We start from the raw sequence: 17,065 nt of genomic DNA, 5'->3' as shown, positions 1-17,065 counted from the left end.
TGGCCAGGTGTTTATTTCAAAGCACATACAACAGCAACACTCCCAAAAGGCAGTAAAATGGCAGTAGATGGCTTCATCTGTTTATGGCTAGTTTGTAGCAGAGCAGGGAACACCTCCTAGGCAAAAAAAAGCTTATTTTATTAAGTATTTCTTACCTTTAAACCCCAGATCCACTGATTCTAAAGCCATGCTTTTTCTCCAGGCCAGACTCACTGGGTGTGGAGATGTTGGTGCAGCTCAGTGACCTGCATTCTGCAGACACTCAGGGATGATTACAAAGCTCCTGTCTAGCCCTAAACCCCGTGAATGTTACACATTTTGGCCCTAGAAATGAAGATGACTGTTCTTACAAGCTCAACCACAGGCATGTCCTTGGGACCTTTAATCAGAATGGAATTCCTCAGGACAGCACCCGGGACTCGCAGGCCATCTGAAGCCTGGCTCTGGAATGACTTAGGAGAAAACCACAACCTTCCTGCTTCAGCACCACTTTCTGCCTCTGGGAGCAAAATCTGTGACTTTTTTTGTAGGCCATTTGCTCTTTTCAGGTTCCTCTGTCAGCTTAAGGTTGACCAAGTTCTTTCGTTTCGCACAAACCCTTTCCACTCACATGCAACTTAGTTTCAGTCGCTGCTTGCACAATAAATCAGTATTTCACAAGCTCTTGCAGTGATCAAGAACACGCTGCTGTGAGAAGTGCCACAGAACCACCAAATACCTTTGCAATTAACTGAACTGGACCAGAGTTCCAATCATAAGTGGACACTATAAACCAGATTTGGAGTGTTCATCTCTTTTTGTACAGTCTGTACTTTATTGCAGAGAAGACTGGATGCATTTTTAAAACAAATTCAGGAGTTGAACAGTTTCCAGACAGTTCCACGAAGTGCTGCCCACAGTAACCTGAGCACAACAGACCTGTCAGACAGTGAGAGGGGACTCCAGCCTGTCACCTGCAATCACTCCAGAGTCACCAAACCCCGCAGCCAATTATTTAAGAGCCACATAAAACAGGTGGCCCTGCTCCTGAGAGCACCTCTGCCAGCACAGCAGAGGTTAAACCATGTCACTCCTGATTTACACCAGCATAACCCAGACCAGGAGTCAGGCTTGGATCCCGAGAGCAGCCAGGGAAGGTTCTGTGTCAGTGTGAGACACCCGTGGTGGCAGATTTGTGATCTTTCCTCAAGGATTTTACTCGGGATCAGGTTCGAGACAGTGTCTCCCATTTCAGGTGTTGCTGTATCTTTGGATTGATGCTCAACCTGCTGCCCAGCCCCTTTCCACATGGGAAAGAAATCTTGGCATGGGAACACATCAAGTCGTAACAGGCACTGACTACTGCAATAAACTATCCCGTCTCTGTCTGCCCTGGTGCTGCTGTGTCTGGGAGCATCCCAGCAGGTCACAGCCAGCCCCAGGCAGGCTGAGGGTGAGCCACAGCCCTGCAGTAGGATCACAAGCACCGTGGCCAGAAATGTTCTTCAGTGTATCAGATAACAGAGATAATGCACTTTCCTCAGGAGACCATCCACAGTAATTGCTTTGGAGGGACACAGGCTGCAGCAGCAAGTGAACATTACAGTATTAGGCTAAATCCACAACCTTTTTTCTGTAAATGTGTTTCCTTACCTATTAATTACCCTCAAAGTGAAGCCTTTCTCTGAGCCACCACAGTGTGACACTAAATAGAGCTCAAACTCTTGATGCCAGTCCAGGGCTGCTGAGAGGACGCCGAGACCGAATGCGCTGGCACAAGACACATGAGCATGGAAAATCCTTACAGCCACCTGACTCTGGGATCTGCTTCCCACCTCCTCCACCTTTCACAGCCTCACTGCCATAAACACTAATGGTGACTTTTACCAGCTATAGATCTGACACCCAGGGCTCAAACTCTGATGATGTAAAACCACATGGGACCCAGAAGTTCCCTGTGATGGAAGTACAGCAGAATGGCTCAGTGTGTCCGAGGGATGTGCTACAGGAGAGCTTTCACCTGGAGGGTGTTTAAATGCTGGTGTGTGCTGTGCTGAAAGGCAGTTTTCTTCTCTCCTTTAGCACTGTGCCAGTTGTATGCAAGCCAAAAATCTACTGGGGTGAAGGGGAACCTCGGGAAAAGCAACTGACTGAAAAACACCCCCGAGAGTGAGGGTTTTGGTGTGACACCAGCGCAGGGATGGTGGGGATTGAGACAGAACCCCAACCCACTGTGTGCCTCAAAGCTTAAATTAAAGGAGGGAGTGCTTGGGGAGCAGGGTGAGAAATCATTCCTTGGCTTCGCCAAAGCTGCCAGTGCTGGCAGGGAAACGTGTGCGCATGTGACTCGTTAACTAACCCCACCACCCACGAGGACAGAGACCACGACTCACAGGGACTTCAGAAGGCCACCCCAAAGTGAAATCCTAGTCCGGGATGAGGGAAGGGGCCTGAGGCCCCTGAGTGCTTTGAGCTCTCCTGGCTACTCCCTCGCAAAAGAAAACAGAAAATCATCGCATGAAGTGGTCGCTAGGCACGAACGATTCTTCCTCAAACAGATTCCCACAGGATTCCCCACTGTGATTACTAAAATAAACTACCTGATGTGTCACGAGGACAACATACAATCGACATTTAAGGCAATCTAATTTCCATAGCCCTCCCATGACTTTCCCCCTTTCCCAGCAGGTCGCCTTTGTCTTCCTTCTCCAGGGCCGATTTCTTGCAGGTGAACATGACCAGCAGCAGCATGGGCAGGTGCCAGAGGCTGCAGAAGAAGAGCTTCCTGGAGCTGCTGCGATCTGCATCCCTGTAGAACCGAAAGCCGAGGTAGGAGATGTAGAGGTTGATGGGGAGTGAAATGATGGGGAAAGTCCACGTGGTGATGTCGAGGACAGGAGCCACCGCCGAGAGTCCGATTAAGGCCAAGCAGTGTCGCAGAGCCACCCTCCTGCACAGCCCCGGGTGGGTGACAGACATCATACAGTATCCTCCTCTGGAGTAATCCTCCCGCAGGCCCCAGCTCAGGGCGTTGAAGTGAGGGAACTGCCAGGAGTAAAGGATCCCTCCTAACAGCAAAGCACCTGGGATGGGGCAGAGAGAAGGACATAAGAGTTAGAAGGTCCCTGCGAGAAGTGCCACACGCAGAACTCGGCTGCCATGGGCTGTCTGCTGCCAGCACTACACACACGTGGCACCCGTGGCAGCTGTGACACTGCTCAGGGCAGCTCCATGAGATAAGGAACCTCTGGTTTTAATGGCATTCACACAGGGTTGTGCATGGTGGATTGTCTGGGTTTGGAGCACTTAATTTGCAAAGCATTTCAGCAAGTCACTTCCTCATAACGAACCACCTCTAATTTGTTTCTGCACCAACTCAGTCTCTACCTGAGGGAATTGGTGGGAATGAAGCACAGTTGGGCAAGAGGCTGTTTTCTTGGAAGCCTCTTGATTCTACTCCTGGGTTCCAGAGTTGGTGCATCCAGAGAAGAAAAGAGCCACTGGGTAGAGCCACTCGAACAGACACAGAGAGCCCCACTCAGTGACACCACAAGAGGAGGATAAGCTGCTCCTCCTGAGACCTGGGCACACACCAGCACCCTGGGAGCCTGGAGCATGGCTAAGCTCTCTGCCTGCCCACTGTGGGAGGGAGGGAACTGCTCCTGGCATGGGAGAAACTCCATCATGGACCTGGGCGGGCGGCAGAACTGTCAGAAGCTGCTAATGAGGTGGCAGGAGACGGAGAACTTCTTACTCCTTCAAACCAACTGCAGAAACTTTTAAGCAGTTTGATCAAGTAACTCTGTTCACACCAATTAACTACTCTTCCAATTAAAAAGGAGCTGTGGAAGCACCACATTTCCACAGCTCTCCCTGGGACACAGCACAGGGCTTACTGAGGCAGGAGCAGCTTATGTGTTGATTTCAGAGAGCTTCCAGGAGGCCCTCAGACTAAACTCCCTTCACTAATTTTGTCTGAAGACACAAAAAATCCCCCAAGGCTGTTGCACATTATGAGCATTCCTGGATTTTCCTTTTGTTTCCCCAGCTCCCAAACCCTCTGCTCTGGCATTAACACTTTCTTTGCATCTCCCTGCTTCCATGAGCTCTTTCTCTATGGAAACTACTTCTCAACTGGAGCCACGAGTGCAGCATTTTCTTAGTGATTTGAGAGAAACAGAAACAGCAACACTTCTCTGCACACAGGTTAATATATTTCAATTCTTCCCCAGACACTCATTTCTTCTCCAGTGGCTGCTTGGGCTCCAACAAAGAACAAGTCACTGTGTCCTCTGAACAGCTTCATGGTTCACATCTCCTCTCCATCTGCTCCTTGGGGCTGTGCATGCCTAGTTCTTGTCTCAAACAGCCCAACTTACACTGGTGCTGCCTTGCAAATATTAATAATCTCAGTTTGCAAAATGCCTTTTTTCCCCCTCTATCTTATCACCAGTGAGGGAATGCTCCATTAGATTTCATGTAGGTGGTTTCCAGTGGCTTATAAATCCAATAGTGGTATAAAAGACCCATCTCACTGCTTTTTAAAATGAGTTACAAATGCTCTTTGAAGTGAGTCTGTGCCTCTGGAAGTTGATTATATGAAGCACAGAGACAGATACACATACCTTGGGGGTGCTGCTTTCAGTACAACATTGTCTGCCATGAAATACAGGGGATGTCACAGAATCCCAGAATGGTTTGGGTTGGAAGACCCAAAGATCATCTCATTCCACCCCCTGCCATGGGCAGGGACACCTTCCACTAGCCCAGATTGCTCCAAGCCCCGTCCAACCTGGCCTTGGACACTTCCAGGGATCCAGAGGCAGCCACAGCTTCTCTGACAACCTGTGCCAGGGCCTCACAGCCCTCACAGGGAAGGATTTCTTCTTAATATCCCATCTAACCCTGCCCTCTGGCAGTTTGAAGCCATTCCTCCCTTTCCTGTCACTCCAGGTTCTTTCAAATAGTCATTCCCCATCTTTTTTTAGGCCCCCTTAGGAACTGGAAGGTGGCTATTAGGTCACTTCATTTCCTGGACTATGGCCCAAAAGGCTGCAAATCCAGCTATTCAATCCTACTAAAGTCAACTTTCCAGGTGTGCATGTTTAGCACCTTCTATAAATTGGAACCCACCAATTGTTAGGACAGTTGAAAATGGTGTACCCCAAAATTACCAATCATTTCAGAAAGTCGTGGCAAGCAAAGTAATTTTGGCCCTGACAAAATAGGATTTGATTCAGTTCTGATGAAATCGAAGGGAGAAGATCCACTGAAACAAACCAAAATAAAACTTACTGGAGGAGCAGCTCTCCCTACACCAGGAGGAACAACAGGGAAAATGTTCCTGTCATAAGTCATTCCTTAGCTCTTTCCTACCTCTTGTAAAACACGTTACCGGAGGCGAGATCCTGAACGTGATAAACCTACGAGGGGAGTATTTTTCAAGTTTCACATCTGAAGTGCTCCAGAGACGACGTTCAGAACTTAGGGAGAGGTAAGCTGCAATTATCCATCAGCTGAGGACGCTTAAGCAGATGGAGCCAGGCCCAGGACTCGGAGCTGAGGCTGTCCCTGCTTCCCACGGCTCGGGACCAGCCGGCTTTTCATCCGGCATGTGCCGCGTCCCTGCGTTTGGGCTCTAACATGGGCTTTGCTTATTCAATTGTTCAAATGTTGTGTGCAGCCAAGCTCAAAACACACCCTAAATCTCAAACACACAAACCCCTTTAACAGTTCCCTAACTGTAACACACCATTAAAAGAAGAAGAAAGAAAAAAAAAAAAGTCATCTGGAGAAACTTTTAAACACAAACAGACCAACCAAACTACTTGAGGCTGGATTCCCATTTACAAAGCTCTGGTTTTTACATGCAAGCCTTTGGAATTTAATTACTTTGATTACATTACAACCATTGAGATAATTGATATTTTACAGAGAAGCTGAACAGTAAAACAATTTAATAGGCCATTATGAGGATTTGAAGTGACCGATCTTTTTGTTCGGTTCCCATGTGCTGGGACATCCTGTAATTTCCTCGGCCCAGGCGGAGATTGTCGGGTTGTCAGAGATTTTTAAGTGTCACGTAAGACTGATGACTGGCAAAGCACAGCACACGGTACAGTACAATCCACCATCAAATGAGCTCACAGTAGGAACCCTGTCAAGCCCAGAGCAGACACTGTAATGCTCATTAATTACTAGATGAATGTTAACTATGTCATAATTAAGTCAGCTGTGTTTTTAAGCAATATTACAGCGAGACGAGCTCTGGAGACTAACCTGGTTCAAAACAGAGCTGAGCCTACTCTGCGGCCTCTGTGTAGTTCCCAATAGTTTGGGAACTCAGCTTAATAATTGCAAATCTCCCTTTTCCCCACGGAGTTTATAATTAAGGGAACACCAGACGAGGTCGTTCCCAACAGGAACACGTGGAGCTGGTGCAGGGTTCGCAAAAGCAAAGCTGGATGTCGGAGCAGAGACATTGCCTGGGCAGTGGGAGATAACTGGCACCCAGGGACACCCTGGGGCAGCATGGGCACCCAGGGGACAGGCAGGGGACAGCCATCAGCTCAGGTTCCTCCCCAGGAAACCCTGAGCACAGGGACTGACAGGAACTCGGATCTCTCAGCTTTGTTGATGAACTTTGCAGGAGTTCATGAACTGCAGGATCACAAGTACTTGGCTTGTGGACATCACAAACCTTGGCCTTTTAGGCCAAATTCTTAATTGGTGCAATTGAGCCCATTTGTGACCAATTCTTCACCTTTCCAAGTGTGAGAACCTGGGACAGATGCAGCAGACACTTACAAATCCTGGTAACTCAGCAGATGAGTCCTGTTTGATTTTGGAAATAAATGAAATCTGTTAAGGCAAACAGGACCTAGGTCTCCAGAATTTTTTCACTCTTGCATGCAAAATAGGTCTAAAATGTTTTCTTGTTGAGTTCCTATTCTTTAATCACTTTGTCCTGGCTTAAATCATCTCAAAAGTTCCAAGATTGAAGAGACCCAGGTAGGTCCTAAAGCACCCCCAGAGTTAAAGATAAATAACAGGTTTTACTGTTCCTCATGAATTTTAAGGTTAAGCTATTATTTCCTTTCTTAAATTCTTTTTTGAAGTATTTAAATAGTAATAGACCTTCTTTTTAATAAACAAGAACAAGCTGAGATTTTTATTTTATTTTAATATCTAAGATAAAGCCAAAATGTCAACTGGTGTAGAAGGAGGTAGAAAATGGTCCTTTCTTTCTGTAAATATATTTTTATCTAGTGAAATACTGAAACTTTATAAATTGCACTTTCCCTAAAACAAACAAGACATTAAATTCCAAAGTCATTTGGAAACTGCTTGGCAAGATGTTTTAAGGCTCAATAAATTTGGGAAAGGCTTGGAAATAATTGTGAGATGAGAATTCCAAAAGCAACTGTTATGACTCTGGGTTTGCAAAGCACAGCAGCTGACAGTCTAATTTTCAGAATTACAAGAGCAAGAAGCATCCCCTCTGAGATTCTGCTCTTCACAGTGTCAAGAAGGACATGTGGTACCCCTAAATTTTGATTAAAATTTCATGGTTTATTCCTTTTAGAGAAATTCATGATGATCTCATTTGCTGGATGGTCCAAATCTCAGGTGAAGGGGCATTGTCAGTGCCTGAGCCCAGTCCTTAGCCTAGGCCAGACTAAGTCCTTGGGTAGGAAGAGCACTTAAGAGCAGGAGATTGATGGGTTTTAGGGTGTCAACCCTTGCAGGCCATGAACTCTGACCACTGGTCAACACCTGGAGAGGAGAGCAGAGCAATCAGGTACCAACAGCTCCTTGTCCTGCCCATCCTGGGCTCACACCAGCATCAGTGACACTGGGATGAAAAGATCCAGACCCTACTGCCAGTCCCCCAGATTTCCCCTGTAAAGGATAGAGAGTTTGTTCAAGTCCATACATCTACTCAGGAAAGAGTGGGCATGGGCAGCTGCTGAGCCATCAGTGCCAACAGAACTTGTCCTGAGCAAACAGAGTAACCTAAGACCTGAAAACCTACTTTCTCATCCACTAAAGGGCAGGAACAATGTTTGGATCCTGCTTGACTGTCTCGTGCTGAGGATGCCACTCTCTTTAGCAATGATTTGAAACGTGCCTCTTTCATGCTGGCAACACCTTTCATCATCAAAGAGCTTTGTACCTTGCTCAGTTGGCACACGGGGCAGTGATGGCTCCACTCACAGAGGAACTGTTTCAGCTGTCTGCCTTAAATGAGGCCTTAAATGAGGATGGTCCAGTTGAAGCTTTTCAAAGAATGTGTGAAGACAAGCTCCTGAAGGGTAGAGAAGGACTTGAGCTACAGGTGGGCACAGGCTGGAGCACAGCGTGTGTTGGTGGGAGCTCCAGCCCCTGGAGTGGGGCCAGCTGGAGTCTGACCAGCCTGGGTGGGCAGGTGAACGTGGGCCTGTCCACACAAGTCAAGGCAAACATGTCCAAGGTTATCTACAGGGACTGCTCTATCAACACTGTGCTCCTGAAAACAGAGGAACAACTCGTGCTCTCATCCTTCTCATTGTTCTGTAGACAACACATGGTGCCTTCCTTCTGCACAGTGTTCTGTAAACCTCTCATATCACGTCCAAGCTCCAGACAGGACAAACACCTACCCAGTTAATCAATAAAACAAAAAAAAATGAGGAAGGAGGAGCTAACCTGTAGCACCAGTTCAAGAACAGACTCGCTCCTTCTGTCTTCTTGCTTTGGTGCTGCATATGTATGGCTGGGAAGTGGCCAACCAGGCATTAAAATAAACATGGAATAGTTAAATATCAGCTCCAAAACAGATGTTGAAATCTTACTGCATTTCCCAAAGCTGGTGTTTACTGCCTTGGCAACCTAAGAATGCTGTTTTGCTTAAAGCACAATTTTAGCAATTCTTCAGCCTCGAATAATGTGAAGGAATTCTAAAATTATTTCCAGACCTCGGTAGCTCTGACTTATGAGAGGGAAGCACCGGCCCTTTGTCTCTAGGAAACGGGTCCGAGTTTGGCTGCTGTCAGGAGGGGAAGGCTTTGGCAGTGTAAGCTCAGCCTCTTAATGGATCGTAGGCAGGAAACAACCACACACCGTTTTACTTGATAGCGCACAACTGGCTCTCCTCCCTCAGAAGATGTTGAACAAATTACTCCTCTTTAATCCAGACAAGGTAGATTAGAGCTCAGAGACTTGACTTGGCCCAGCTGTATCCACCTGCTCTCGAGCACCCGCGCTGTCTCAGGCTGCATTTTTCACCTTTGCTGCGGGAAATTTAACACAACCAGTCCAAAACCTCTCACTGCAGTCCTGCATGAGCTTTACAGGATGTTACACTCACAGGAGATGTACTAGATACGTCCCCAAAACTTTTATTTGCTATCCTTTCTTCTGTGCTTGTTCACAAGTCTCCTCTCTGGAGATTTCTAACTATGCAGCAGCTATGGAGGCAAAGAAAGATTTTGGAGTCTTGTCAAAGCCTTGTCACCCACTGCAGGTTCAGTGTAACGGTAAAGGCTTGTTTGGGGGAGCTGGTACAAAGATTGAGTGGTTTGGAGAGTCATGGCCAGAACACACTGTAGTGTCCTGATCCACTGGAACAGGACTGGTTTGTTCAGCTCTTGGTGGCATTTTCTGTTTGTGAAGGAAAGCTGGAAGATGCAATCATTGCTGCCTGTGCTTCAGCTTGCTCTGGTGATGGAAAATGACTGCTGGGTTAAATCAACTGGCCTGCAGTTACAAGTGGTCAAGATATAATCACTCCTGAGGAAAAATGTTACCAGCTATTTAATTCTGCCCACTGTCTTTAGAAGTAGGAAAGGGATTAGCTCCTCAAAATTTACATCCTAATTTGTGATTATGAAGCCTTCTCAAACACAAAGACCTTTGGGAATTATCCAGTCACTAACCTTAACCAAACTGATGCAATTCCCCTCTGCTTTGCCCTCATTAGCACTACAGTAGGACAACAACCGACAACAACCGGCACTTCTGCTTCCACAGGAAAACAAAAGCAGATGCTCTGGCTTGTGTTGGATGCCGTGGGAGTGGTGAAGCAGCCTTGAGAGGGAAAAAGGCAAAGTATCACTTCTAAAGCCCCACACAAGGTCCCTGGGCTGGGACAATGGTCCCAATGTCAGCACGGGATGAGCAGCCCGGCCCACATTGTGCCCCTTCAAGGTTACACGGTCATGGAAACGGAGGGCGAGGGGGAAAACACTGGAAAACTCAAAAGCTTCATGGTCATGGGTTTCAATAGCTGTTCCTTTTGAAGGATGGCACAAAAGGCCTGTGGAACAGGAGCGTCTCAGGCTGTGATAGACTCCTCTGTGGCAGCACAGAAAGGGAAGGGGATGTTGGCCGTGTGTTTGGCTTGTCTGCAAAACAAAGGGATGATCCTCAGTGTCCACCAGGAATAGGAAATGAAGTTGGCTGTGGGGTTTTACACCTCGAGGGAGTGTTCCTGGCCACTGCCTTTAACAGGAGGGAGCCAGATGTCCTCAGGTACAGTGTGTGCCCATGGATACACATGGGCATTCACACTCCTTGTGTGACACACAGCAGCTTATTGCAGCCAAAAGCCTCGCAGGGAAACACCTTTCATTACACAGGCAAGGCTGAGAAAAACAACAGCACCGTACCTCAGCTCACCCCAGCAACAGATGCCATAAAAAAAGAGCCTGGTGGGTAAGATGAAAATACAGTCTTGTGCAAAAATATGTTTAGGAAGTATTTGCCAAAGGACCAGACTCAGCTGAGGACTCCAAACCTGCAGAGCCACACAGGGGGGCTCCTCGTCAGCCACCTCCTCCAGGCTCCACCAGGGCTCCCACGAGCCTGAGGGTGGGACTCCCTCCTGCAGGCCCCCTGTCCTGATTTCCCTGTGGGTGCTGTGTCACACACCCCAGGGCTCAGGGCTGTCACACAGCCCAGCTCCTCCCCGTGCCCCATCAGCCACGCACGAGGTAGGGAACGGGGTAAGGGCGCGTTGCCTGTGAACTCGTGGGGTCGGTCCCCAGGTGCCCCAGCAGTGGAACTGCCACTTCTTTTGTCTCTGGTGAAGATGGAAAGGGGGAAAAAAATAGCCCACTGGCTTTTGTCCTAAATTCAGACCAGCTGCTCACTAGTATTGTCCCTCTGCCTCATTTTTTACAGTTTTTACCCCCACAAAGCACACTCCTGGGCCCCCAGCTCCAATTCTCATATGTCAGTGACATGAATATCTCTGTTTCCTCTGGAACAGACCACAAATTCTGCTGTCTTTCATCTGAGAAGTGAAACCCTGAAAAGCTGAGTTTACTAGAGGGAGTTTATAGCCGGAGCCTCCTCTGCTCTGGCGGCAGGATGCTGGAGCTGCCCCGCTCCCAGACCTGCTCCCACATCAAGGGGCTTTGAAAGCTCCAAGTGTTTAACTAGAAGGGACACAAAGATTTCAAAGCTTATTTTGCATGCAATTAAGCTGTTGTTTTGCTCTCCCTCCTCCTGGCAGACAAGTGCTCCACCAGGGAAGGTATGAGAGACTCCAGCCATTGACAGGTTGGGTACAGCCCCCCCCTCTCCCCTATTCTCTTTTTTTTGTTACTGAAACCATCCATCTGCCAAATGTCACTAGCTGATAAGAACTGCCCGTTTTTAAATCCCCTTCTGTAAATAGATGTTGGCTGACATAATTAATGTCTACCATACAACACAATTTGAATTACAAAGTAAAGGCAATTTAAAAATCAGCCTCCACATGATTACAATTGATACTGAGTCTATAAATTCCATAGCCTGAGGAATTATTTAAATTTCTGAAAACGAAAGAAAATCAGTACAAGATGTCTTTCAGGAAAGCGAGACCAGAAGTGGAGCATCTGAGATAAACTAAACAGTCTCTTGAGATAAACATTCTTTGGTGCAGTAATACCTATGGCTCCTGGGCCACCACGGCTCTGCAGTGTCTGCCGAGCTCCCAGGGCCCTTATCTGCTCTGCCACCGCCACCTACTCCGAATAAATCCCCTTAACTGATAAGCACATTAGGCTGAGGAGCCCTGCTTGTCACTCCCATCTCGCTGGGTGGTTTGGATGAACTCCGTGGCACCGCATTACTCCGCTCCCCACACCGACCCCGCTCGCCAGCCGCGATCTGGCCGGGATCCACCTTCAGCTGGTGGAAGAACTGCAAAATTCTGGTGCTCCCAACATAAAATGGGACTGTTGGAGGAAGTCCAGAGGAGGCCACAAAGTTGTTAAGGGGGCTGGATCACCTCCCCTATGGAGACAGGCTGGGAGAGATGGGGATGTTCAGCCTAGAGAAGACAAAGTTCTGTGGAGACCTCACAGCACCTTCCAGAATCTGCAGGGGCTACAGAAAAGCTGGAGAGGGACTGATCATCAGGAACTGGAATGATAGGACAAGGAGTAATGGGTTCAAACTGAGAGAGGGGAATTTAGATTAGATATACAAAAGAAGTTTTTCCCTGTGAGGGTGGGGAGGCCCTGGCACAGGTTGCCCAGAGAAGCTGTGGCTGCCCCATCCCTGGGAGTGTCCAAGGCCAGGTTGGATGAGACTTGCAGCAACCAGGGCTAGTGGAAGGTGTCCCTGTCCATGGCAGGGGATGGAATGAGATAATCTTTTAGGTCCCTTCCAACCCAAACTGTTTTATGATTCTGTGAAAATGTATAAGGCAAAATATGGGTGGTGGCACTTGGAGACATTCACCCCAAATTCACTTTTCCCGATTACTAGAAATAACAAGTTTAAATGGACAACAAACACCTCTAACAAGGAAGCTGCAGCATTAGTCTGGGGAGGAAGACCAGCAACACAAGAAGTAATTTAAAGCATGTATACATTGTGCCTCTTGCACAGCAAAATAAACAGCTCTGTTCCTTCCTGTGATCCATGTGCACAGGCTCAGCAGCATCGTGGCACAGCCAGGAGCTCTCCTGAGCATGGATCCCATCAGGAGAAGGATCCAGCACAGGACACACTGCCAAGTTTTACCTCTCTTCCTCTCTCTATGCTATCACTTCAAGCTTTAAGTGAATTTCATTATTTTCCTGCTAGTCCTTCCCTTGTAAAATAATTTGAGGGTTTCTCGATTTGCTAGAAAAACAAATCTCTTCAGAAACAAATAGGGCCACGAAGGAGCAGTGAAATCTGCTTTCAAGGAAGCAAACGTGTTACTGCAAATCACAGGCTGGCAGTTAAGCTGTGCATAAATACCCCAGATCCGTGGCAGTGATATCCATGTGATAAATTACATTTATCACGCACCTCTGACCGTCTCACCTGCACTCGCTCCCCCAGCGAGGAAATGTTAACATTCCTGATCTTTCATCAGTCTCAAACAGCTGCCATTAAAAAAAAACACACCCCCCCCAAACCCACAACAAAGAATTCCACATCTTCCCAGAGATAACCTTATCTTTCGCGTTTGAAATGGGAGGTTTTCCCTAAGTCACTTTGGCGCAAAATCCAGGGTTGGGGGTGAGATGTTCCATCAGGTTTAAGAGCATATAATTAAAGTTCCCTATCAGGGGCAGAAGTAGAAACAAGAATTCTTGGGAATCATCACGAGATCTGCCAAAGATTATAGTGTAAGAAATGACTCAGAGGGTGGGGAGGCCCTGGCACAGGTTGCCCAGAGAAGCTGTGGCTGCTCCATCCCTGGAAGTGTCCAAGGCCAGGCTGGACAGGGCTTGGAGCAACCTGAGAGTGTGGAAGGTGTCCCTGCCCATGGCAGGGGGTTGTAACTGGATGATCTTTAAGGTCCCTTCCAACTCAAACCATTCTATGATTGTATGATGATTCTCTAAATTACAGCATTTGTACCACTGCACGTTTTTATCCGTGACATTTGTTTCTCGTGCAAGAAACTGCCAAGGTATTAATCTTTGAAACGAGAAAATCATAAATAAAATGAGGACAAATTAAAACAAGGCTGTTCCAGTCTGAGATACTTCCTTGTTCCCTCTGTTAGCTCTCCCAAAGGACACGAGGATCTCGCAGCAGCACCACGTTGTGGAGCTCCCGGAGGGAGCAGGCACAGCTGTCCAAGGGCACCACACAACGGTGCCACACTTGGCTCCCCCCTCTGAGGGTAATGAAAGGGCTACACTTAAATATTGTTTTCACTACAACCAGCAGCATGTACAACAATGTGGCTGCTGTGAGAAGATTACAAGGAGAGAAAATCCACAGGAAAATGTAAACTCAAAAAACCACCAGTTAAGTGGTGAGAACCTTCCTTCTCATTAGTTTCCTGCCTCCCTTCCTTCACATTCCTCTTTGTTATCCAGTGAAATGATCTTTTTTTTTTTTTTCTTTTTTAAACGAGGTGCAAATGCATTTTCACACCTCCACCTAAAACTAGGTTAAGTCTCCACACTAATTACACATTATTAATGAGTTCAGCAACTGTGGGCAGGCTGGTTGGGGAAGGGACTCAGGTCTGCACGTTGTGTATGGATGCACATGGATGCACTCCTGTACCCTGCATGGATTTGATGCTGCCAGGCACAGGAATAGAATGTTTAACACTGAAAATCATGGTCTACATTGCCATCCTTTTCTTACATTTACCTCTTTTCTCCTTAGAGGTGTTTGTGGGTTTTTTTTGTTTGGGGTTCTTTGTTTCTTTGTTTGGGGTTGGGGTATTTTTTCCATTTCTTCTAATACTGAAATGCACTAAAATATTACATTTCAGTCCCTGTTTTCTGGACTCTGCCCAGATGTGCTTCATTACAACGAACAGTATCACCTCAATAACATTTCTTTCTCTATCAAACAACCTGCCTGGCCTCCCTGACACAGACTGGGAGGTGACTGCAGGAAGTTTTAGGTACCCAGAACACACTGGCTACACACCAGCACAGATTAACATGTTCTGGAAAAGTCTGCTTGGGTGGTTTAAAGTGATCATCTTCCACTGATGGAATCACTGCCAGAGATCATCCCCTCCCCAGCAGAGCTGGCACAGGGACACATAACCACATTTAGTTGTAAATTAGAGAGGCAGAGCTCACTTGGGACACCAGTGGTGCTCCCTGCTGCCCTACAGGGACAGCTTAGCTCTCTGTGAAACAGGTCTCAAAGAGTGAGTTGGAACGTGACAAACTAAAGATAATGACACTCAGGGCCAGTTTAATGTGCTGGGCTTTCACTGCAGCCTCTACAGCAAGAGCTTTTGGTGAGATGCAGCTCTGCACTCCAGCTCCTCCAGCCTGGACTTTGCACAGGCACGTGAAAGTCATCCTTGGACATCAACTCTGCAGGGTGGTGCCAAAACCAACACAGAAATCCCGAAACAGCGTTAGATCCAAGGTCTAAACATCTGCAGCCAGAATGATAAAGGTCTTAAAATTATATGTTTTGTGTTTTCAATTAATTCTACAGAAAGACAGAATAGTTACAGTTGGAAAAGATCTTTGGGATCACCAAGTCCAACCGAAGTAGAAGTAGCACACGTGTTGGAAAAAAGCCCCACACCATCTTTCACCCTAGATCTGGGTTAGATCTGTATGGGAACACGTGGACACAAAGCCAACTCAGACTGACTTTTATTAGGAAGTGCCTAAAGAACAGATTTTGCACAAACTCTGATAATTTCTGGTTAAAAGCCTTGCTGTTGGAAGTATTATTCAAGCCTTAAATATGCCCCAGTGTGGGACAAGTGTGTGCTAAAGCAATTCTTAACAGACCTATTAATTGTACTTCATTAGTTTCTTCAGACTATAAGTTTGTGGAGCCACTTTGATTCTTAAGTTTCTAGCTGGCAGGAAAAACAAGCCCTGATTGTGTCAGAGTTGAGCTGCTGAAGAGATCAGTGTTTTACAAGGGATGTAAAAATGGTTCACAGTTACTAAAATAGAAATCTTCGTTTGCTTTTCAAGGAGGAGGGAAGGAACATTTATAACTTAGAGTTTAGCAATGGGCAATTAAGAAATACACCAATAAATTAATCTTCCCAGGACATTTTCTGGCTTGTAGAAAGACAGTATTTAATAAACACATCTGGGAATTTTCCAGCTGAAAGTTCCTTGTAAGTTGGATCTTACTGGATACGGTTTTAATCTTGAAATTATGTAACATTTTCTTCCATGTGAACACATAAGATGGTATTTTCCTTCTAGATATTTTTAAGATGGTCTAAACACACATCCAACAGGACATGCTGCTTTATCAGCTCAGGTTTGCCCTCATAAGGAGAATGTTACCAGAATTTATCTGCTTCTGGAGCACTATCACAGGGTCATGGAATGGTTTGGGTTGAAGGGACCTCAAAGCTCATCACATTCCACCCCCTGCCATGGGCAGGGACACCTTCCACTAGCCCAGGCTGCTCCAAGCCCTGTCCAACCTGGCCTGGTCAGGTGAACAAGCATAAAGAACAAAGTTTACTGCCTTTTGAGTAGGTTTTTTTTAGTCACCCTTACAACCCCTCCCCCTGATGGAAGGGATTCCTACTCACCAGCATCCAGGCTCCCGGTAGCCGCGGTCCAGCCCATGACGGGGGGAATGGCCCCGACCACAGCTCCCACCCACGTGTTGGCAATGCTCATCCTCTTCATGGGGGTGTAACAGCACGTGTAGAGGAAGATGTTGAAGGCTCCCAGGGCCCCAGTGAGAGGGTTCACTCCCAGAGTCAGCAGGGCAATGCCTGGCACTCCGCAGGAGGCGGCGAAGCAGACGGCGAGCAGGGGGCTGTGGGGAGAGGGATGGAGACACAGGCTGAGCAAGAGCTGCTCTTAGAGAATGACTGCTGTCCCAGTCCTTTTGCCTCCTCCCTAAAATTAAGATTTTTTTGTTAATTTTTTCCTCACCCAGGCCAAATTTTCCCATTTGAACCCCCAAGAAGAAAAGCCTTTCTAAAAAGCTAAGCCAGTCGTCCCACAGCTCTGCAATGGAAACGATTCTTCATCTGGTGATCACCGTGTTCACCAAATAAAATCCAAGCTCTGCAGGTATTTAGCCCTTATGGAGAACTGCTGCTTCCAGCATATCTTCCTCCTTCACTTTAATTTTAGTAAATTTTAAGCTCTGGAAAAAGCACTCAGGGTTCGGAGTGAATGAAAAGGGTTGGAGCTTG

At 47.0% G+C, this 17,065-nt stretch overlaps 1 protein-coding gene across 1 annotated transcript in view; it reads right to left on the bottom strand.

The window, feature by feature from the left end:
- Positions 1–777: 777 nt before the first annotated feature.
- The window catches only part of LOC127475573 (protoheme IX farnesyltransferase, mitochondrial), a 103,680-nt gene continuing 87,392 nt past the window's right edge, over positions 778–17,065 (bottom strand). Inside the window, exons 6-7 of the mRNA XM_051797533.1 lie at positions 16,448–16,680; positions 778–3,062 (exon numbers count right to left, since the gene is read on the bottom strand). Coding sequence (XP_051653493.1) covers positions 2,614–3,062; positions 16,448–16,680 — 682 coding nt within the window. The 3' untranslated portion in view covers positions 778–2,613. The remainder of the gene's footprint in view (positions 3,063–16,447; positions 16,681–17,065) is intronic.

Source organism: Manacus candei, unplaced genomic scaffold (assembly GCF_025592945.1).
Source record: "Manacus candei isolate 608988 ecotype Guabito, Panama unplaced genomic scaffold, ASM2559294v1 h1tg000047l, whole genome shotgun sequence".
Taxonomy (NCBI): domain Eukaryota; kingdom Metazoa; phylum Chordata; class Aves; order Passeriformes; family Pipridae; genus Manacus; species Manacus candei.
This window is presented reverse-complemented; position numbering and strand designations above follow the sequence as displayed.